At 45.5% G+C, this 23,965-nt stretch overlaps 1 protein-coding gene across 1 annotated transcript in view; it reads left to right on the top strand.

Moving 5' to 3' along the window:
- The first annotated feature begins 973 nt into the window (after window positions 1-973).
- The window catches only part of SIAH3 (siah E3 ubiquitin protein ligase family member 3), a 44,211-nt gene continuing 21,219 nt past the window's right edge, over window positions 974-23,965 (top strand). Inside the window, exon 1 of the mRNA XM_083816274.1 lies at window positions 974-1,913. Coding sequence (XP_083672400.1) covers window positions 1,479-1,913 — 435 coding nt within the window. The 5' untranslated portion in view covers window positions 974-1,478. The remainder of the gene's footprint in view (window positions 1,914-23,965) is intronic.

The raw sequence follows: 23,965 nt of genomic DNA, 5'->3' as shown, positions 1-23,965 counted from the left end.
CGAGACACATATTCTTCCCATCTTTAATGCTTTTGGGGGGAGGTTGTGTCGTCAGCTGTTCCGATATTTGCAAAATCCAACTTATTTATCTGCTTGAGCCTCTTCTTTTTTATTTTTATGTTATTTTATTGTTTTTACGCCCGGGCTCTCTGCAGTCTGGCAGAGCCAGTATTGCAGTATTGATTTAGGAGCTTGCAGCAGTGACAATCCTGTTCTAGGCTGATACTGGTGCTGTACATGGGCTGCTCCGTCCTGAGCAGAAACCTCACCCCCAGGGCTGGGATCATGTTTAAAAAGAGGCAAAAGAAGAAAGAAAAACTATTTTTATCTGCTTTGAAGAGGGGGGAAAGGATTACAAAGGTTAAATAAGCCATCTGAGTACTTAGCTAGCAATCCTAAATAGCACCCTAATAGGAAGTTCTGGCAGAGAGCTAATTAAATTAGCCCTCTTTGATTTATTAACAAGCAGAGCAACACATCACACAGGATTGTCCCATGAAACAAATGTGCTTTCTGATTCCCTTGGCTGCTTCAGTGCTTTTGCCTCCTGGAAAACCTGGTCATGAGGAACCCTGTTTAATGAGACCCGGTGGCTTGAAAAGGATCCCTGCCCACCAACACAGATACACGCTGGTAACAATACACAAAAGCATCTTATTTTTCTTGTCTTTCCCTAATTCTTTTTTTTTTTTTTTCAATACCTAGGACAACCCAATGGCTAATTAGTAATTTCCCAGCCACTGATATGCAGACGAATGACAAGCAAAAGCCTTCTGCATGTTTAATTATTCTGTTGATTCAGAAGCCACTTTCCCCCCTGTGCAAGTTCCTCTCCGTGCGTGTGCTCTCATGCATCATGTATTTCATTATTTTTAGAAGCGTGCTCCGTGCCTTTTCATGCTCTTGCAGTTCCAGCATCCAGCAATCGCATTCAGTGTCCAGCGGACCCGATCCAGCCAGTGTAAATCAGGGGAATGTTGCTGACTTTGCATGGAGTTATACCAAGTTGCACTAGACCCCAGGCTTGATGTCTCCTATACTTTTTTGGGGGGTGGGGGGATGCATTGTTTGTGTGCTAGGAATGTCTCCTTTACAAAGCAGCAGAATGCAACATTTAGAAAGCATCAGAGTGATAAAAATCCAAAGCGAAGCCTGCAAATGCACAGGCGTGAATCTATTTATATAGCGAGCTCTACTTCTGCTTAACCCCTGCAAGGAGCTGTAACTCTCTCTGCATATTTGATTTTCCTCCCGGGCTGCAAAATGTAGTCTGCTCCATCTAATTTTGCTACTTTCCAACAGTTTCGCTGGTGGGCTTCTTTCATACCCCTTCCACTTAGCTCCAGTATTAGGGCGCTTTCTGCTAAATGAAGCCAATTAATAAATGGAGACGTTAAAGCAATCAATTTTGCCTGCCTATCTCCCCAGCCTTACGTACGCCCGGCTGTAATCGCAAGATAAATGCGATGTGCTGATGTATGGTAATGTTCAATAATACATTCTCCGCCAGGCTCAATTCATCAGGGACTTTCTGGAGGGGAGGCATTCGTTATTGGCTGTCTCCGGACCTCAAGGATAACATTTCTGTCCTTTCCATTGGCCGACCCGCTGCTGCAAGCCTCTTCCCGTCTTATTTTGATGATGAATATGAAGGCACGCTGAGCCGTGCCGGAGCGCAGCGCTCGCCCACCGCACTCCCTCCCCGGGCTCAAGGACTTCAGGGGCTGCCTCGCCGCTTCCCCTGCCCGCCGCCGGCAGCAGCAACGACCAAAGTTGTGATGCTTTTCTTCACCCAGTGCTTTGGGGCTGTCTTAGATCTCATCCACCTGCGGTTTCAGCACTACAAGGCGAAGAGGGTTTTCTCGGCCGCCGGGCAACTTGTCTGCGTCGTCAACCCAACGCACAGCCTGAAGGTGAGCAAAAGATGGTTTTTTTTTTCCTCTTCCGATTTCTTCTCTCCCTAATCCCTAACCCCCTCCCGCCGGCGTTTCTCTACGGGGATTGAAATCTCCCTCCGGCAGCAGAGGGAGAGTGCTGTTGAACACCTCGCAGCGCTGGCGGAGGGGGTGTTTGCGTTGTCTTTGCTGCAGGAGCCACTTTAGAGGGAAGGGAGAGCATCCCGCTGCTCGAGGCGGTTGCGGGAAGTCGCTGCTCCCCAAATCACCAAAGTTTCCTTGTTCCTTTCATCCGTGTGACAAGCAGGCATGTTGCAAGCATTTGGGGAAAAAAAAAAAAAAAAAAGTTTGTTTGATGAATTAGCATTTTTTTTGTTAAAAGGGCTCTGGCACAGCTAGTGCTGCTGGTGGTGTGACAATGTGCTGCTGGCCAGCAGCAGGGAGCAGGGCAAGAGACCCCCCACACACAGCCCAGGGGGTCTCTGGCTGTTGGTCGCGCTCACTTCTGGGTGAAAAAAAAGCTGTTTCTGCCTCCCGAGGGGAGGCTAAAGGCATCCCTCTGGTGTTGAAAGCCTCCTTCGTCCTTTGCAAGGTGAATCTATTTTAAGGTGGGAGAATACATTTGCCTTAATGCAAAACTATTTATAGCCCCCATAAAACATTTCTCTCACTAGCACGGTTCTGGATTTTTACTGACAAAGTGTCAACAGCTCTGCCTATGCCAGAACACTGATGCTTTCATGTAGCGGTGGAGCGGTGGGGGAAGAAAGTGACTGGGAGGCTTTAATTACTTTATGATGGTAGCAAAGAATCAACTTTACCAAAGTGAATCCTCTCTTGCTGGAAGCAGACCTGACTTGCAGAACAACTGATGCAAACTCAGAAGGGGATTTAATTCAGGACGACTCATCTCTGGCTCTGCTTTTCTGCTCCGGGAAGTCTGCTGATGGGGTAACCCCCGCCTCGGAGCAGCATCCCCCCGGTGCAAACAACAGCGCCCTCTAAAAAGCAGATTTCCGGAGTTATATCTGCAGTCTCAGGCAGGGAGAGGTGGTTTCCAGCACAACACCAGCTTGGGGAGGATTTCCAGTGAGTGTTACCGGCCGGCAGGCGCTGTGAGGGGATGCTGGAGTGCAGGCTCGCCTCTCGTGTCATCACATCCTCGGCCACCACTGACATGAGCTGCTTAAAAATCCCGCAGCCCTGTCATTATCTTAAAGGGATCTGCCTGCCCAGATGGGTAAAGCACTTTGCAGAAAGAAAGACCCGCCTTCCTGAGTGCACGGAGAGATTCGGTAAATGAATGCTTCTGTACTTGGCCCCTTTTATGTGACCGTCTCCCGCTACTTTCATCTCTAATTTTAATTATGAAAAAAAAAATCTAAGCAGCAAATGGTTATTGAAGGTCACATTACAATGCCTGTCTGATAAGACACCCCACAAGCGCACAGAGGGGTGTCCATTGGTCTCTCCCCCGGTAACTAGGACAGGACCTGAATTTATCCGTTCACATCCTCCCAAGTTGCAGATTCACTACAGCAGAACCTGCAGCATTTTGCCAGAAAAAGTTGATGCTTCAGCTGCTCTCTGTTAAACACATGGGGATTTTTCAGCACATTAAAATCCCCATGGCCAAGCTCTTCACTGCTGGGACTCAAAGCCCAGCAGAGAGATGAGCAGTCTCGGTACTGTCCTGGTGGCTCTTGAAAGCAGGCAGGTGGGACAATTTGACAAGAGACCTTGGTTGGAAAAACAAAAACAAAAACAAACAAACAAAAAAAAACAAGTGAGCCACCTCCACATGAAGCAGTCACCCCATCTTCTCCTCCCTGGCCGTGGAGAGGGGTCACTTCCAGTGAGCAAGGTGTTTTGTCCAAAATTTGGTGTCACAGACCAGCCAGGTGAACTTGTTTCTGCCCTGGGGTTGGACCTATCCCTCCGTGGTGGCTTGCAGTATTATGACTTCTTTGGTGTTTCAGAGTCTATTATTTCTAGCCGGGTCATTTCATCTGTAACATTTTGTTGACAGCCCCCAAATCTATCTTAACAATTGACAAGTGGAGTGAAAACTGTATTAAGGTTCATGGTCGATGAATACGAGCCTGCTAGGAAACAAGGACTGGGAGCAATGCCATTCCTCTCCGTTCCCTTCAAGGCTTAAATGTTTGTGCTCACCCCACAACTGTGAGCTCTTTGCAAAGGGATTACCTTATTCTGTATTTCTGCAGTGCCCCAGTGAGGGGGCTCCGGGCTGACTTGGGCAAAGGACGAATGGCAGGCGTCATGTTCTGCTGTGATTATGCTCGCTGACACCCCTCACACAGGTCAGCTCCTCCATCAGTGCCGACGTGCATAACCCATCAAAGCCACATCACAGCAGGTCCCCTGTTCTCGCCCCTTCTGCCCAGGGCAGCGCTCAGGAAATGTGGTGGCATCCAGCCCCCTACCAAGGACCCGTGGTTGGGCATTGTGGGCATGCACCAGAAATTTGGCACCATGTGAAGTACTTGGTGAGCAGCAGAGGGCAGGGGAGCCCCCAGGTCCGTCCTGCACAACACAGGATCACAGTGCAGCCATGGCCAATGGCCATCCCCATAGGACTTAGAGGAATTAATTAAGTTATGAGATGATGCATATGTGACGGAGGGCATAAGTAGTTTAATCTTACATTTAAAAAGGTTTACAATGTGGTTTATTGGGCCAGTCTGTGTTCTAGGTGTTTTTTAAAGCAAGAAGAAAGTCTGCGCTGAGTTAGAGGAAGGATTTGAATCCTGTCCTACCAGCTTGGCTCTCTGCACAGTGGCCGGCCAAATAACATTGTAATCCAGTTAATCCCCAGCAGGATTAAAGTGCTGTGGTGCATTATACCCCCATGAGACTTAGTTATATACGTCCTCTAAGGAAGGAGATGGGCACTGAAACGTACGGCTCACAACCCCCCGCCATCCTCCACCACCATCTCAGCACAGGTACCCATGCAGGGCTGGGATTTGGGGGGGCAGGTGGCATTTTCCCATGTGAAACAATAGGAGCCTGATAACCAGGGTGAGAGGGGCTTTGGCAGCCCCCCTGAAGCCTGCAATCCCAGGTTCCTGTCCCAGCTTGGGGACAGGGCTACATTAACGCCGGACAGGCTTCAAAATCCTTCTGTACGGATGCAGCAAGCAGATGATGCTGGCGGACCAGGAGCTCTCCCCTCCCAAAACCCACTGATCTGGAGCTCGCAGACCCACACATGTACACCACACGGGTCCACAGCACAGGGATCTGGTTGCAGGGTGGCGCAGGCTTCCCTTTGAGCCTGTTGGAAAGCAGAGCAGCTTCGAGCTTCAGCATCAGAAATCACAAAACCTTGTGGGAGGATGCAGAGGGAGGGGAAGAGACAGCGTTTCCAAAGTTTCTGTGCTAATACTTTTAATGCATGTTAACTGGTGCTCCCTGGCATGCTACAGCTCTGGAGACGGGGTTGAGGGATGGCAAGTTTGCATACACATACATTGTATATGCATACATATACATGAGCGATGCACAACGGCTGCGATACCTCCCTCAGGAAAAATACTGCCCCACAGCAATTGTTGTTGCAAATGCACGGGGTGTGGGGGAAATCAAGGTGTTTTAATAAAAGCCTTGATTACGTGAAATGAGTCGCGAGGTCTCGGTGTGCTTCCCAGCAGATGTAAGTCACACCCGGAAATTTCCACAGTTGGCTTTAATTAGCACGCTTTGGCAGTTGTCTCAGGAGAGAAGCCAAACCCTGAGTGCGGTGCTGCAAGCCCCAGACATTAAAAAGTCCCACGGCCAGGTCCCCGAGCATCATTAAAACTCCTCAAAGTCAGAATTTACAAATAGCACGACATATTTTCATCATTAAGATTCTCCCCTGGTACCAAAGACCTCCCAGCACACTTTTTATCCGTATTTCTGAAGTGGGGACACTTAGAAACTTTTTTCAGAGAGAATCTGAGATTCCTAAGCAACCCAAAAAATTGAGTTTAAAGGGAGCACGGCATCCCCAGTGCCTTCCTCCATCAGCATCTCTTGGCTCGGGGTGGAATGGGGAAAAACTGAGAATCCTGCAGTATTTTCATGGGGAAGGAGGGGCAGTCTTTGCCCAGCTTTACCCAGGATGGAGTGGGGCAGTGGGGGATGAAGATCAGCTCTTCTGGAGGTAATGAGGACCACTGCTGCCCTGCAATGCTGGCTTGTGCCTGGTCCTGAGCTCTCCTCCACCTGCTCTCTCTGACCATGGGAGCTACTTCTCAGCCCACCTGTGCACATATGTGCTTTGGAAGTGAAAAGGGTGGAAGTTGGGAAGCTAAACACCTTATCAGGCTGCTTTATTTTTCCTTCTTTTCAGTTTGTCTCTTCGTTAAGTGCCTTTTCTTCCGAGCTATTGTTGCACTCTCATGCTGCTCACTGCTGGTAACACAAAATCCTTAAGGCAAAAGATTTCCTTGTCTGTCATATAATAACCTTAGTTTGGGCTTTTTTTTTCTTTTTTTTTTTTTTTGTACTCCTGCTGAAGGAAATCATCACTAACTTCATTGCAACATCAAGTCTCTTATATGTCTCTAAGTTCCTTCAAAAAATAAAATAAAATCCAAACATCAACTTGCTCGGTGGCATCAATTTACATATTGACTGATAAAGTCCCGTTTTAAAACAATCATCAGCAAGACAGGGAATGCTACAAAATTAAGGGATAGGTTGCAGTCACCACTTTCCGATGCCACTAGGAAGGAAGCCAAGTGCTCTACAAGCCTGCAACGTGCTGTTTCAGTGCACTGGACAGTGGTTCCAGCAGGCAGGTCCTGCTGGTGGGGTCGTGGCCATTTGTTGTCCACCCAACGTGGGGAGCCACGATCATGATTCAGTCAGTGCTGCAAAAAGATATCTCTGCTTTGGTTTGGCAGTGCAAAACCACCTTCAGCAGCTTCCCCTGCTGCAGCAGCAAACAGCTGGACAGGGCGGTGGCTTCGACTGTCTCTCGCAACCTCCCACCAAGCTCTTACCCCCAGGGATTTTTGAGGACAGTGCTGTAGGGCTGTGCTGAAAAATGGTAAAATCTCAGTGCTGCATAGGGATTTCCTGAGAATTTACTCTGGGTGACCTGCTGCTCACAGCCACCTGCAGCACTGCTCAGCTCTCCCGCAGCGCTCTCATCTAAGGAGGGAAGAGCACTCGGGCACTGCAGACGAATTGCCTGACACATACATGTGTACAATTTACAGCAGTTTTATTTATTTAGAGGCATTTCTGAGCGTCTTATATAACAGTAATGGATTTATCTTTAGCTCTCCCCTTTAGTCTCAGCAACGGCAGGAAAGCTTCTTTGGAGAAAGGCAGAGACCTCCAAGTGCTTTGCACATTTATTTTATTTATTTATTTATTATTTTTTTAAAGGTAAAAATACTTGAACGAGCTCTGGAAAGGGATTAACCACTTATTTCCACACCAGATGTGGTGCTTTTAGTTCTGTTATTTTCTTTCTTTCTTTTTCTTTCTTTCTTCCTTCCTTCCTTCCTTCCTTTCTTTCTTTCTTTCTTTCTTTCTTTCTTTTCTTTCTTTTCTTTCTTTCTTTCTTTCTTTCTTTTCTTTCTTTTCTTTCTTTCTTTCTTTCTTTCTTTCTTTCTTTCTTTCTTTCTTTCTTTCTTTCTTTCTTTCTTTCTTTCTTTCTTTCTTTCTTTCTTTCTTTCTTTCTTTCTTTCTTTCTTTTCTTTCTTTCTTTCTTTCTTTCTTTCTTTCTTTCTTTCTTTCTTTCTTTCTTTCTTTCTTTCTTTCTTTCTTTCTTTCTTTCTTTCTTTCTTTCTTTCTTTCTTTCTTTCTTTCTTTCTTTCTTTCTTTCTTTCTTTCTTTCTTTCTTTCTTTCTTTTCTTTCTTTCTTTCTTTCTTTCTTTCTTTCTTTCTTTCTTTCTTTCTTTCTTTCTTTCTTTCTTTCTTTCTTTCTTTCTTTCTTTCTTTCTTTCTTTCTTTCTTTCTTTCTTTCTTTCTTTCTTTCTTTCTTTCTTTCTTTCTTTCTTTCTTTCTTTCTTTCTTTCTTTCTTTCTTTCTTTCTTTCTTTCTTTCTTTCTTTCTTTCTTTCTTTCTTTCTTTCTTTCTTTCTTTCTTTCTTTCTTTCTTTCTTTCTTTCTTTCTTTCTTCATTTCTAGAGCAATTTCACTCTGCTCTGAAGTTCCTTTTCCTTTCAGTTTGGCCTCCCCAGTAAAAAAAAATAAACCATTTGCACAGCTCAAGTGCTGTTGCTGGTATCTTACACATGGAATATTAAGCTTCAGAGTGGTTGGAGAATTACCCACCAGCCTCTGGGAAATGCATGGCAGAGGAGAGACACGGGTCCTTGTGAATATCTTAACCACAAGATCACACACTCTCTTGCATCAAGTGTCAGCTGGAATGGAAAGAGAAATAGAGGAATAGAGCACAAATGAGACAGAAAAAGATGAATTCAGTAACTTCCCCTTGTGCAGAAAACAAATAAACACTTCAGACAAACAAGGAGGCGGCTGCCACGGAGCAGAAAACCACATCAGCAGCGGATGAAAATGTTCTTCCTCTCCCAGGGACTGCCGTGTGGCAAATAAGCCAAATAATTAATAAGAGTTAAAATAGAGTGAATCACACCACGTGGGGTTTGTGTAGGGCAGTGGGGACAAGGGGACAGTTAAGGTTACCTTCAGGTTGAAATGTGCCCGAGGGTGCCGTATGGGGACCCCACTCCCAATTGGAATGGGGGGCACCAGGCTGGTCAGGAGGCTGGAGCACAGCATGGAGGAGGAGAGGCTGAGAGGACCAGGCTTGTTCAGCCAGGAGAAGAGAAGGGAATTGCAGTCTACAATTAACTAATCGAACCATATAGAGAAGGCAGAGCCAGTCTTTTCCCAGAGATGCACATTGGAAGGACAAGAAGGACCAGACATAAGCCAAAACAAGAGATATTTTGACTAAATACAAGGGGAAAAGTCTGTCCCATGGGAGAGTGTGCCACTAGCATAGGCTGCCCAGAGGGTCTCTGCCATCTCCATTCTTGGATATTTTAAAATTTTGATGGGACAAAGCCCTGAGCGTCTTGACATAAATTTGGGGTTGGACAACACGGTGCCCAGAGGTCCTTTCCAACCTGAACTGTTCTGACCATACAATCCTACACAAAAACAGAGCTTGGTGCACAAGGAAGGGTACAGCATTACAAGGGTCTCAAGGGCAGTCTTGAGTGTTTGCATCAGCAACAATCAAGACAAAGTGTGGGAAATATATGAAGAGAAAGAAGACAGGAGACAAACTGATACGTGAGAGAGAATCAGGAATCCAAGGGTCAGCATAGAAGATTGGCACTGGTGGAAAAGGATTGAGCTATATCAGTTACATAAGTATCTGACAATTTAAACTCATAATTTAAATCCTTACAGTAGTCCAAAGCCCAGAGATATTAGCAGTTAATGAAATTAGCCTGGATTGGGAAGAGGGTCACCATGGCAGACAAACAGTGGCAAAAGAGAGTAAGATATATTTCAAAATATGCTTTGGGATAAGCACCCACATTGGTAGTTACAAGCAATATGAAATAAATTCTGAAGGAGAGAGGACAGATTGTTCAACATCTATTTGTAAAGGCTTTGAACCCTGGCACAACAGTAAACATGTTCCTAAAGAGCACTGAGAGACTACCGTGGAGCAAATAACCCCCTCAGCCAAATCTGCCTTTCATTCTCCTTATGGGATGGTTGCCAGCAGAACAAACTTTCCCTGGGCTTATTCAATTAACTGCTTCATGATTACTTTCCCCCTCCAGCAGGATCCCTAATGCTTCAGACCTGCTTTTTGGTGCGTGCGTTGTGTTAATTATCTGTGCAAAGAGGTACAAAGCAGAGAGGATATGTAGGTAGTGTGCTTTCCTTTCCCTGCCTGGATTTTGGACTTGCTCACAGAATCACAGCATGGTTAGGATTGGAAGGGACCTCTTGTTCACCCCCGTGCTCCAGCAGGGCCCCCCAGCGCAGGGTGCCCAGGACCCCGTCCAGGCGCCTTGTGCCGCTCTCCCAGGAGGAGACCCCACAGCCTCTCTGGGCAGCCTGGGCCAGTGTTCCCAGCAGTCATTATGTGGTCAGAGGTTTGTCTGGCTCATATAATTTCCTCTCTGCCATTGTTCTGGCAAACGTTCTGGGGGGACAACTTTAGCCCTGGTAAGTCAAGTGGTATCCCCCATAAATAGCTATCTCAAGGCACGTACACAGGCTTAGACCTCTCGTTATGCAGGCTTTTGGGACTGAGTGGAAAGACACTTTGTCCATAGCCACATGCCAACGTCAGTGGAATTCAAACACAAAGAGGACAGCAATGCAGCACAAGCTCTTTCCTTGCAAACAGATGTGTCTTTACTTGCAGGCAATTCACAGCTATGCCCAGGTTGAGATTTAAAGTGTTGCAGGAAAGCATATAGAAACTCTCATAGTAAGTCACAATGGCTTCATCTGGTTTGTCCCATAGAAGAAAAGAGGAATCTTTCTTCCAGATGCAATTCCTGCCTGGAATCTCCCGAGTCTAATTCATACGTGAAATAATGCAGCTTTAAAAATAAATGAAACTTTTCCTGTGTTTCTTCTGTCGCAGAAAATATTTCAAAAAGGAGACTCAAAAATGTTAAGGTCATGCAAGGTTGCACAAACATAACCACTGGTTTGTAAATAACTGATTATAAAGGCTGAATTTTCTTTCAGGCTGTTGGTAAAAGATGAAAGCACTATCGCAAAACAGATCTGAAGCCAGCTTAATCTCCAGCAGCTTCACAAGGCAATTGGAGATAATTTAGTGTTGCAGCTAAACACAAGCTTACTGGGGAGGCATCTCTTAATAATTTTTAAGCTTTAAATGTTTTTTCTATTTTTTTTTTTAGTTTTCTTTTTTCAATAATAAGCCAGTGATTAGGAAAAAAACATCCTAGTTCACAGATAAATCCAGGCTGTATCTGGGCATTTTGCTTTTTGGTGCTTTAACTAAAGCAACTTTAATTTGCCGGAGACCAATCAACAGCCTATAGCAAAGCGAACGCAGTCTGATGAAGCAGATGTTGGGGAAGGGAAGACCTTTTCTTTACTCACTCATAGGGAAAATTAATTGATGCCAAAAGCAAAATTTCAGCATTTTTTGTAATAGTAACTTTTGCTTCTTGACTTTTACAGCACAGAAGAAACTTGCAGTAGCTTCTGTGCTGGTTTTCACAAAAAAAAAAAAAAAAAAAAAGGCCTCGATGCTCTCTACAGGCAAGTTGCACAGTCCTGGCTAATGTGTCTTTGCAACTTGGCCCCTCCAGTAAGACTTTTGCTACCTGGTGTTTGCAAACAGCTGAGATGTGAAAGAGGAGCGAGACCCTGGTCCTGCCTTCTGCAGTAGAGAAGACCTACAGCCCAATTCCAGTTTTATACATAATTTGTTTCTGTGGCAGGGAGCAACCCTACCTACCTCTTGGTGGGTATGTTCACCGCGTTGGGACAGTCTCATATCAGACTTCCCCAGCTAACAGTGGGGCACAGAGTGCTTGGGTCAGAAGTTTGCTGTGCAAAGATCTGTGACATCAGGTAGGAAGTTTGGGATGGAAGACAAAATACTTGAATCCTCTGCTATAGGTTAAGCTTCTGTATGTGTGTGAGGGGCCCATCTTCAAAAACAGCCGTGTTGCCACAAATACTGTGAAGATGCTGATGCTTTTGGTGTCAATGAGGCTGGGGTGTGTGCTCTTCCAATCTCACAGTTGGGCTGTAAATATGTAAGGCTCAAAATGTGGATGCTGAAGCTTAATTGTAGCCACCTAAGTTTATTATTTTTTTCCTTAATCACTTAATGATTATCATAGCCTGTGTGACCTTGACTCACAAAGCTAGCCCTAGCCTTATCTAGCAAGGAATTAGCTATCCTTATTACCATTTTTGGAGGCGAGAATATTTTGTACTTCTGGAGATCAAATTCTTAAAGACTTCTTAAATTAATTCTTCAAAATAAGTCTTTAAGACTGATGATGCCTGCCTTCATGTTCATGTATCTTATGTAATAACAGTAAAATGTTAGAAGCCCATTTAAGACATCTTCTTGTACTTAAGAGAGAGTTTTAAAGCACGTTAAGCAATTCATGTGTTTTGCAGTGATTCTTCAGCAATAATAAATTTTAATCATTATGGAAATTAAAAAATCTCAGTATGGCAGGCTGGAGAAATGAGCTGACAGGAACATCGTGCAGTTCAGCAAAAGCAAATGCTGAGACCTGTACCTGGAGAGGAGAAATCTCATGTACAAGTAGATGCTGGAAGCCAGATGGCTGGAAGTGATGTTTGCAGAAAAGGTATTGGGAATCATGGTAGACACCGTCCCTGGGGGTGTTCAAGGAAAGGTTGGACGTGGTGCTTAGGGACATGGTTTAGTGGGTGACACTGGTGGTAGGGGAATGGTTGGACCAGATGATCTTGGAGGTCTTTTCCAACCTGAATGATTCTATGATTCTATGTTACACTGGTGAGGGGCTAGAGCCTGAGCTGGAAAACGTCATGTGGAACATGTGGAACAAGGTAGATAAGGCTGCAATTTGCAAGGTCCTGTAGTTTCGCCACCTAACCTAACCCACAGAAGTGGCCTAAAAGAAAGCTGGAGAGTGATTTTATCAGGGAGTGTAGCGATGGAACAAGGAATAATTGCTTTGGACAAATGGAGGGGAGATTTAGATTAGATGTGATGTGAGGAAGAAATTCTTCGCTTAGAGCACAAGCTGCACATGGGAATTAGGGCTGAAGATGCACCTTGCTTCTGTTCTTTTCTGTAAATTAATTTTAATTACCTAAAAAACAGTGTTAAACATAAACCCAGGGCACAGGATGGGTGGTGGAGGGCAGTCCCTGTGGCCGAGGGGCAGTCTTTCTCTCTGGCAAGCCAAATGGCCCAGGGGAGCCAGCCCCAGAAAAGGGTCACCCAGCCCCCCCAACCCCCCTCCTTCTTCCACGTGAGGGCATCTTCCAGGCCGCTCCCAACACAGCCGCCTTTGGCCACGCGTGGGCCACTCCGTCACAGAGGCTTGCTGAGGTCACAGTGGCCACCACTGCCCTGCCTTTGCTGCGGGCCCTATAAAAGAGGACCCCTGAAGCTGGCCCACCACTCGCTGAGCTTCTAGGCACTCTGACAGCTGGCTTGCGCGGCAGGAAGAAGAGCCGAAGCAGCGAGGCAAGCGGCAGGCCTCCTCGGTGTGAGGACTGCAATGCAGTCCAAGGAAGCACCGAGCAGGAGTGCACCTAATGAGAAGTGTCGTGGGCAGAGGGATCGCGTCTGCAGCACAACTGACACCAGTGCTCAGGGGACCTCTGGCACGCAGCCCACAGGCACTTACAGGTGGCACTACTGGCACCGCAACGATGCAGGGAACAGGCCGCCCCCTCAGCCATACGGTGACAGGGGGCCTGGGCCTAACCAGTGGCACAATGGCGGCGTGGGGCGAAGGCAGGAGCGTCAGGCAGACAGCCGTGTGGAGCACAGGCCTGCCCAGAGTCTGAAACGCAGTGTGGGACCCAGCCATGGACATAAAACGGATGGCAGTGTCGGACCCGCTCATGGAAATGAAGCGGACGGTGGCATGGGACCTAGGGGTGGAACTGGAAGAGCCCCTGGTTCTGCACCCTGGCCTGAAAACATTCTGGATGGAAGGCACCCTGTTTGGGCAGTCCTGGGCAAGGACTGGCTTATCCTTCTGCCTAACACCGTGGAGCCCATGGAGCTGGATCCACCAGATGTGGAGGAACCGATGGAAGTGGATCCACCTCGACCACATCAGACCTGGGACTACCCCGGCATGTCTTTGCTACCTGCCATCCGAATGCACCAACAGCATCGCAGGAGTGCCCAACGAGCTGCTTACTCGTTGCGCAGGCCCCACCCCAAGCATTAGCTTGGAGCCGCCAAACAACATGGACATCCCACAGGCTGACCTGCAAGATGTCCCCGCAATAAAGAAATCTGTTGCCGATTCTCAGGGGTTGTGTGAGTGCTTCTTTCCCATCCCCCAGCCCTTGTGTGAGACGTAGCATCCCTTCTGCACAGAGCCTTGAGGAAGAGCACAAGAGAAGACCCAGCTCCCTTTGGGCTGCTGCATGGGGTGACAGGAGGAGTCCCCAAGGGCCACCATGCACCTTTAACATTTGTGAAAATAGACTGAGGGGTGAAAATAGTAGTGTGTAAGCGATTATAGGTGGCTAATTTCTTATATTGGGAGTGAGTTTCTATATCTGAATAATTGGTAACGACAGACACGGAGAACGCCGAGGTACTCAGCAACATCTTTGCCTGCGTCTGCACTGGTAGATGGGCTTCCCAAGACTTTCATTTCCCTGAACCCACAGATGGAGGCTGGGCAATCAAAGTCCCCCCCACTGTAAGTGAAGAGCAGGTTCAAGACCACCTGATGAAACTAAACAGGTACAAGTCTATGGGACCTGATGACATGAATCCCAGGGTCCTGAGGGAACTGGCTGATGTAGTTGCCAAGCCTCTCTCCATCATAGTTGAAAGGTCCTGGCATTTGGGCAATGTCCCTGATGAGTGGAAAAATGGAAACTTCATGCCCCTACTCTTCAACAATTAAAGTATTGAACAAAGAGCACTACTCTTCAACAATTAAAACAATGAGGAGACATTTCTTCTCAGAAAGAGCAGTCAGGCATTAGAATGGGTTGCCCAGGGAGGTGGTGGAGTCACCGTCCCTGGGGGTGTTCAAGGAAAGGTTGGACGTGGTGCTTAGGGACATGGTTTAGTGGGTCACACTGGTGGTAGGGAGGTGGTTGGACCAGATGATCTTGGAGGTCTTTTCCCACCTTAATTATTCTATGATTCTATGATTCTATACTGTACTTAGAAAATATAAAGCACTTTAGGAGCGTTAAGTAATACTTCGAGGTCTCATTAATCCATGGTCAGCATGCAGCCACCGCTGGGAGGGAAGGAAGGAATCACGCTGCCCCAGTGTTACACATCACACTGTCCCCGCCTGCCTTCAGGAGGGAAGCAGAGGATGCCCGCTCCAGCTGGGGCTGTGGGAGGATGTGGGGGCAGACAGAAAGCAATGGTCAGAGGTGAAAACCACGAGGCATGCATAGCCCTCTAACTGTCCTTCTTGTAGAGCACTGGGGTTTCGGGGTGGATCTGCACCAACATCTGGACTTTTCACTATGAAAGACAGAAGAATCAGAGCCTTTTTGCTTTCAGTTTCCAAACAGAGTAAAATTCAGCCACCTATGTTGAGTTTGAAGGTGCTGCCTTGGAAAGACATGTGTCAGTGCAGTGACCTCTGTGCTTTTCCCTAGCAAAGCCAAACTCTTTGGAAGATAACCATAAATCACCTGGGATTCACCTCCTTCCTGTGCTGCCCTTATTGCTAATGTGGACATATCTTTTGCACCTCCTCTAATCCAGAAGTGATGCTTGCGGAAGCAATAAATGCCATACTATGATGTGAGGCTCCCAGTTTTCCAGGATTTTTACCTAAGCATAATCCATTTATGTTATTTAATTACCATGAAGCAGCTGCCTTATAGCATCTAAAATACATCTATTTGCCTTAATTTTACAGTATGCTAATTAACTACCAATGACTTATTTAAAACATATTTACAGGGAGGAATGTCAGAGGTGCATCCCTTTTTCATGCCCAGTAAATACACCCGCAATAACCAATTTGGTATTTAATTAGCTAGCTTATGAGTTTACCTCCGAGAAAAAAAAATATTTCAAAGAATGTGTTAGCTATGATGCTTAGTAGGTTCTGAGGGAGAGGATGCACCAGCTGCAGGTCAGAAACAATTTTTTGGCTTTATTATGTCACAGTGTTTTGCTATGCATGCACGCTTAACATAGTTATGGCCTTCACATCATTTTTAAGTTCAACTATTAAATACACAGCAAATCAATATGTAATAGAACAGCATTCATTAAGTGGACCATAAATCAACCCTTCTGTTGACACAGTAGGTACCAAAGACTTTCATAAAGCTCCTGGCCTGTCACGGCCAAAGAAGAGGAGACTGTTATCAAGAACAACCCATTTCTGGGTTAAGTGATGCACGGACACTAACAAATAGTAATTGGGAAGGGAATTTGTGTCTGCCAGCGTGGTTCTTCAAGGGTTCCTTGAGGAACGAGTTAAACGTCTGCTCCGTTCCTGTAGAGTGCTCAGGGATATAGTCCTCCTGGACATGCAGCACCAATCCCTCATGTGAGGGTCATCCCACTGTCCCTGGGGATCACGGAGAGGTCTCTCAGCCACCAGCCCCAGGAACTGTGGGCCAGCACATTTGTGCCTTCCTTGGCATAAACAAAGTGTGGGTTGCAAGACATCATCCTCCTCTTCTCACCAGTTACTTTGTGTTCTCACAGCACGGTTCATTCATTGCTGAGGACCGGCATCTGGAGGTAACCTGCAAAGCTGGAGATGGGTAGCCAAAAGCAGGGTTCCTGTTTTGAAACATCACTGACAGATCAACAGGGTGAAGCTTTGATGAGGGTACAGGGAAATTTTCTTGCCTCCCAGACTTGAATTTACATCTTTTAAAGATAAAATAGGTTCTTACAGTAATGTAGCCAGGCCAGTTGCACAAATACAAAGCCAAAATCCCGTCTTAGGAGCTTAAGGTCATAACTTCAGGTCCCTGATGTCTTTTAGAAAGGTCTCCGGGGTAGACACAATGTGTTTCAGTGATAGAAATCACAACATGCCTATGGGCAAAATATGATGATTAGAAATGACACTCTCAGCAGAAAAAGAACTACACCTGATTGCCTCAGGAGGGTTTTTGAGGAAACTGGGCAGAAGCTGTGTTCAGTGTTTTTTGTTTGTTTGTTTGTTTCTGAATGTTAAAGAAATCGCAGCAACTTGACATCCTCCACAAAAAGCCTGGAAATTCAAGTATCCCTCCCCTCCTGCTCAGGGGAACTTTGATATTCCCACTGAAAGGCTGCATCTGTTGTAAAACTCAAACTAACTTTGCTGGGGGTGGGTGAAGCAATGAAATAACCCCAGAAAAATCAATCACAGCTAATCAACAGTAGAGGTTAGTATTGTTTCAGTGAGACTCCCCTTCTTTGGAATAGTTTCACAATAGTCTTAGGTTCCCTTGGTGCTCACTACATCAAGCCATTCCCTCCTTAGTGGCTGTTCCCCACGCTCCTCTCCCATCCAGCCTTTGCAGGTGCAGTTACAGCCCATCTCAGCTGCTGGATCAGCACTTCTTGCCCTCTGAGACTTCATGAAAGTCACCCCAGCTTGCAAAACTGCTGTCTGCATCGGTGCTTCAGCACTCTGTAAAAAGCAGCAAAGTCTGCAAGTTGCCACTTATCTCATGAACCAGAGTCACAGCTCTCTGCACACTTTGCCAGACGGCTGTTTTTACTTTTTGTCCCACGGTAGCACTCTGACCTACCCAGTTTCTCCAGCCAGGAGCAGGCAGAGAGCACCTCTTCCTGCAGAGCATCTACCCCTGGAGCACCCCTTGTCCCGCTCCTTGTGGCAACCAGTGGGGCCAGCTGTGGGATTTCCACTCCCTCATCCTTTTGGGACCAGCCTCTGACCAGCCTTAATGCCCCATTTCTAAATGAATATTGCAGCTCCTGTTTCCAGGGACTGGATCTTCATGTGCTTTTTTTTTTTTTTTTTTTTTTTTCTCATTCTGCAGTAGAGAGGCAATGGCTCATTGGTCTGGAAAATATCATGCTTGTCTTTGGCAAATAGCCAGGCTTTCATAAAACGTTCCTCAGGTAGAAACTCCTAGCCTGCTTATAAATACCATTACCTTCACTTTAGAGCTGGAAAAATAAAAGCCTTCCTGAGGTTAAAGCAAGGTCTGTGCTGCAGAAAGGAGAAGGTCCCAGTCTCCTCTCTGTTAATGAAGGAGGCGTCCTCAGTAATTCTGTGGAATGAGAGATGAAACCTCTTCTGAAGTTGGGGAAAGTCTCAGGGGCTCAACGCTTACAGGTTCACACCTCATATGAACAGAAACAAGGGATTTTTTTTTAAGCTGATCAAAATAGTTCTGATTTTGAAGGCACAGAAATCCATTAATTATGCTGTTTTGAAAGATAATCAGTCCAGACACCTGCTACATACAACAAACTGAGATACAGTGCGAAAAAAATGACAAGTAAATGTAAGCTGATTGCATTTATAGACAAGAATATGTGCCCATTGGAGGACAGACCCCATTCCCTACCTCTCCTCAAAGTTCATGAACCATGAGGTTTGTAAGAACATTTCAGTTCCTGATGGAATAGTCATGCCAGCCCCAACAGCCTAGAAAATAAACTGTGAAAGTTACTTTCAAGCCTGTGCAGCATCATCTCATCGAACTTGTCACCCAAATTATAGACAAAATAGAGATGCCGTTGGGTCCCCAGGGGCCAAAGTGCAAATTTCATGCAAGATGCCTTCTGTTTGCCCCTGGGCATCACTCGCGGGATGCTGCTTTCCAGCTCTGCCTCCACTGAGTGATAGCCACAGAGGAAAAAACTACAGCAACTGCCTTCTGCTGCTTATTTATGAGGAAGGGGGAAGTTTTGATTGAATTACAACCGTGGTAGAATTTACTTAGGACCATATGGCAGCTGAGTTTTTTGTCCCTGTTTCACAACTGGGAGTGCATTATTCTCATTTCCTTGAGATTTTAGCCACCTTTGAACCTGGAGAACTGGTGTCCTCTGGGGTTGGCAGCTGGACTTGAATAAAGGGAAGAGTGGAAATGGAAGGCTGTTTCAAATGCCAAAAAAGGAGACTGGTTTGGCTCCCTTCTCTCTGGATGAGTATAGTTACTTCCCCTTGGGCAGGGGATGACCCAGGACAAGAGAGAAACCAGCTCTGAAGATCCGTGTGGCTCCTTGGCCCTTCTGCAAACCTAGCACTCCAGAAAGCAACAGGGTAATGCTCCAGCAGGTGGTCAAATCTGCATTTTTCTGATCATTCAAATTCACAGTGAAATTGATGATAGTGCAGGGCTTGTATTTTTCATCTTTTTTTTTTCTTCTTTTTTTTTTTCTTTTTTTTTTTTTCTTTAATACAGCAAAGTGGTCCGCTATTAATGGGCATGCATTAAACTGCTTGGCACAGCATGTTCAGCGCCGAGAGCAGGAAATGATCATTTCAGGGCCACTGCAAAGAAAACCTGTTGAAGTGTCTTGGGGCAGAGTGAAAACCTAGTACTTGGGGATTAATTATCTGGAATATAATGAGGCCAAAAGTCAGGTGGCAATTAAATCTCTGTAGATGGAGAGGGTAGTTTCATAATAGACTTCAGTGGTAAGGTTTAAAAAGTTCCTACTCTCCCATCTCAGTCTGTTACCAGTATTACCATTTAGAGGGCTGTGCTGCAAACCAGATTGCTGGAATGATCTGCATTGCAAACTCTTTCAGGGGATTATATTTGAGCTGTGGCATTTCAAGAACAGGCTCAGGTTTCTGCCAAAGTGGAGCGATGAAGAAGATGTGTGTATGTGTTAAATGTGCGTGCATGCATTTATTCACATCTCTGTAAATGTGTTGCAGAAGCGATGCTTGCACACAGAAAGCACAGTATCAAAGCCCAAGAATCACAGGTTAAGTCTGTGATGCTAAATAAAGGAGGGGTAGGGACCAGTCTCTTGCCTGAAGCTAAATGCCACTGGTGTCTCCACCTGGTTAGGATTAGCTTTTGCTGCAGCAGCTTCACCTTGGAGAGATGTAGCCAGAGTGGTCTGCGCAGAACCAGGGAGTGAGCTGAAAACTCAGCCACGAGGACAACTGGGAGTCCAGCGCCCGAGTTCACTGGTCGATCTTCTTTGGCTGGACGTCACTGAACATCCCCATCTCCAGATGCTGGCTTTCTGGTTTGGGCTTGTATGTGTTGTAGTGAACCCATGTGACTGTGACATCTTCAGAATATTTTGGTTTGACTTCTGACCTTCTTAGTTTTGCTTACATTTATAAATAAATAGAGAATTTTTTTTCTCCAGTAAATTGCACTTTGAGTAAGTCAAAGGGTAGTCCTGACTATAAGATTTTTCCTTATTTATGTTAATGAATAAGCGAGTAGTTCCTATGTGAGAAATAGGTGTTTTTAAGAAAAATATGGTACATGATAAAATTCCTGACCACAGTATCATCTGCCAGATAGCTGTCTAGTTTGCAATAGTCAAAATCCAGTCCTATTCCCTATTTCATCCAGGCCAGTTTTTCTGCAGAGTTCGTGTTTCTCTCTGAGTACAATAACCATATCACTTCAGTTATTGCCTGTCATAGTAAGGAGATCAGACACGCTCCCTGACTTCTCTATACAATATATCACCTGTGGTTATGTAAAATATTACAATAAATTATTACATCAAACAGGATGCAGACAACAGGATTAAAACACTATGGCATGACACATATAATATGAAATTATAGGCGTGCTGCCTGACTAAGTATATGTGTATATATTAGCTTGTACGTGGGTCCTAGGAAAAGGTGTGAGGAATTGGAGATCATTTCATTTTTTTTAATCAAGAACCAGAATATAACCATCCAGGGCTTGAAGACAGCCCTTTCTTGTGTCTTACAAAAAGTCTGTTGGTTTTCTTACAGCCATGGACCAGCTCTCCATCACATTTTTATTTTTTCAAGCTATAATGAGATCAGCCATAGCTCAGCTTCCCTTACCTCTCTGCTGGCTTGTATTAGTGCAGACATTCATGGAGAAGAGATAATGGTTTAAAAGCTCTAATTTTGTTACCCTCTCCACCATCTGAGCTGATCCTAATGTGATTAGGAAAGTCGTTTCTTACTTAGGCAGGGTCAATTTGTCCCAGAGGAGGCAGGGAAAGGAGACACTGAGGGTGCCAGAGCTGGCTCCATACTCAGAAATGTCAGTGTGGTGGCTAGGAGACTTTAACGCAGTGTCCTTCACCACATCCAAAGGCAGGGGAGAGTGACCCACATTAGCCATTCCTTCTTTATTTGCATTTATCTGAAAACAACAGGCTGCCACATTTCCACAACTGCACTTTATGTAAAAAGACGCTCCCAAAACCTGTCACTGCAGTTGCACCAGATCGGGTTGGGTTTATCACACCCCATTTATCGCTTGGTCCCTCCTCAGTGAGGCGGAGGACAGCAAGAAACCCAAACTGCATAGCACAGCAAGCTGCTAAAGTGATGATGCAACACATTTGCCTGCCAGACCTCCTAAGCATTTTCATCACACACAGAGGGACAAGGAGATGTTAATACACTCATAAGGAAGCTGGCTTAAGGCCAGAAAATACCAGGTTGCCAACAGACCCTCAGGAGCTCTTGTGAAATAATAATAACCACTGGGACGGGGAGGGAGCCCTAAAGACGTGTTGCTGCAGTGTTGGTCAGTGGGATGAAGTTTGTGTAATTTTAAAAATTTGGCGTTACCCTGTGCCTACAGCCCTCTTCTTCATCCTGGCAGCAGGCAGATGCTCACCATCACACCTGAAACATAAACAAGCTACCACAGCATGGGTTAACCCTCATCTGCTGGGGATGAAGACCACAAGTCCCGTCTTCACTACCAGCTCAGCCCATTTCCTTGGGGAATGCCTCCTATAAAGACAGTGCGCCGGTCTTGGCTTCATGCCACTCACTTATGAATTTATTTTCTGGTCATCTTGATGCAAATCACAAAATAACCCTGGCAATTCCAGCTGATGGTGCTCAACCCCGCTTGCTGCTCACGTGGTTCCTCCACTGCAGTCAACTGGTGTGCATCAGCTCTTCAAATGTTTCCTACCGCCTTTTCCCTATAGGTGTTTCTATTGTAGGGCTGGGATTGCTGCTGTCATTTGGGCTGATCGCACATATATCAGTGGTGAATGGCAGGGACCAGCTCATTTGTTGTTTGTCACTTCTGCCTTGTGTTAGTGTTGTTTCACAAGGTCTTCCCCACCGCTGAACTGAGCACAGAGATGGCTTGGTGCTCTGGACTGTCTTTTCCGTAAACAGCACAAATGTGTTTGTTTCCAAACGTGTCATTCTCAGTATTACAGAAATGTTCACATTCCTGCTTTTTCAGTCTTAGCTTTGGGTCACATCGTAGCTTTGTTTGCCAAACTGCTCTTCAGTAAGTGTGAGTGCTTCCACAGTTGGTGCCATTCTAAGAGGATTTTCAGGTTTATAGTAGTAATATCACCGAGACCTTATACAAAGTGGGAACATTTCTTCATGTCTGATGCAATCAGGTGTTATAAGTTCCAATAAAATAGCTGCTCTCAGGTTGTGGCTCTCTGCCTGCTCTGTGGCATTGGAACCCTGGAAATGTCATTCCCATTTCAGCATGTTTCAGCAATGCTGCCAGGGGACTACAGGGTTTGATTTATTTCATATAAACATCTATTTTCTGGTCTTTTCCAGAATCTGGAAATGGAATTTCTGGATCCATTTCCTTTTGGTCTTCAGTAACATATATTTGCCCTATTTGCTATTTGCAGTGGATTAACCCTGCCCAGCAGCTAAGCACCCAGCAGCCATTCCTTCCAGCAGGGGCTGGGAGAGAATCAGAAGAGAAAAATAGAAAAACTCATGGGTCAAGATGACAGTTTAGTAAGTGAAGGAAGGGGAAGAAAAAAGAGCAAGTGATACAAAAGCAACAACTCACCTCTTCCCACCAGCAGCCTGATGCCCAGCTGGTCTAAAAGCAAAAGCCACTTTGGCAAGACTTCTCCGAAATTTATTGGTCAGCTTGATGTTATATGGCATGGAACATCATTTCGGACAGCTGGGATCATCTGTCCCAGCTGTGTCACCTCTCAGCCCCTTGTCCACCCCCAGTCTGCTTGCTGCAGGGTCAGAGTGAGGAACAGAGAAAGCTTTGATGCTGTGCAAGCACTGCTCAGAGACAGCCAAAACATCAGCTTGTTATCGAAACAGTTTTGGTCACAAATCCAAAGCACAACACCATAAGGGCTACTGTGAAGAGAGCTAATTCTTTTCCAGCCAAACCCAGTTCACCCTTATTTTGATTTCATTTCGCAGCCTTGGTGACTTTTCTCTTCTCGTCCTCAGCTCTTCTTCTGTGCCAAATACAGAAGATACCTGGCTAAATGCAGGGTTCCATTTTACTGAGTGAACGGAAATAAGCAGACCTAGGTTAAATGCAAAAGCAGATCAGGAGACAGGCCCAGAGGATCCTGCTATCTCCTCTGACTTTTAGCCTATATTGGCTAGCTCATAGGCCTCTGAACCTGTGATGTTCAGTAAGATGAATCACAGTTTTTCTCTGAGTTGTTTTTGAATTCTTTTTGTGATCTCCAAACCCTGAATCATAGAGTATAGAAATGTTAGCAGATTTCTCTTGTTGAGATTGTAGATACTGTAGCCCAGCAGACTGTCACCTTCTACTAACTAAATTGTCTAGATCTTCAAAGGTATTTTGTTCTGTGACTTACTGAAATCTGAATTTTGTTCTACTTAAGAAGTCTCAACATCACGGCATGCCACATGCAGCACTTTCCACTTGTGTGCAACTGCAAATACAGTCCCAGCTGTATTTTTTACCCCTTTGCCTTTGTGGTTATCCTCATACACCATCAAATCAAAATAAGTTTTTTTCTTTTAACTGGCTGGAGACAGGATGAAGATGAAGAGAGAGTATATGAACAAAGAAACTGAATTTTCTTCTATTGGTCTTGCTGGCTTTCTACATTGGAAAAAAAAAGTGTAACCCTTCTTTTCTAGGTCATCTTTGTTCACATCTTTGTTCAGGCACCTCTTGCTATGCACAAACAGACTCTGTAAGTAGAATTTACGAAACTTTGAAGTATAACACAGTTATTTATTGGCTGATACAGACAAGAGACAGCTGGACTTTAATGTGCTACCAGGGAAAGCATTAGTATGCACAATGTCCCAGACAGCACACCTGATGAGTCCTTGCTGGCCAGGCAGTCAGCCATCAGGTGGGGCAGGGCACATTTCTACTGCATTGTTGCTGAGTTTCCAGTTTCCATCTCTCTATGTTGCCACCTAGGACTTTATAACTTCCCATGCTGGCGTTTTTCTTCCTGAACCCTTTAGCTACTGC

This window comes from Anser anser, assembly GCF_964211835.1.
Source record: "Anser anser genome assembly, chromosome: 1".
Lineage (NCBI taxonomy): Eukaryota > Metazoa > Chordata > Aves > Anseriformes > Anatidae > Anser > Anser anser.
Note: the sequence above shows the minus strand (reverse complement) of the source record. Positions and strands in the feature narration are given on the sequence as shown.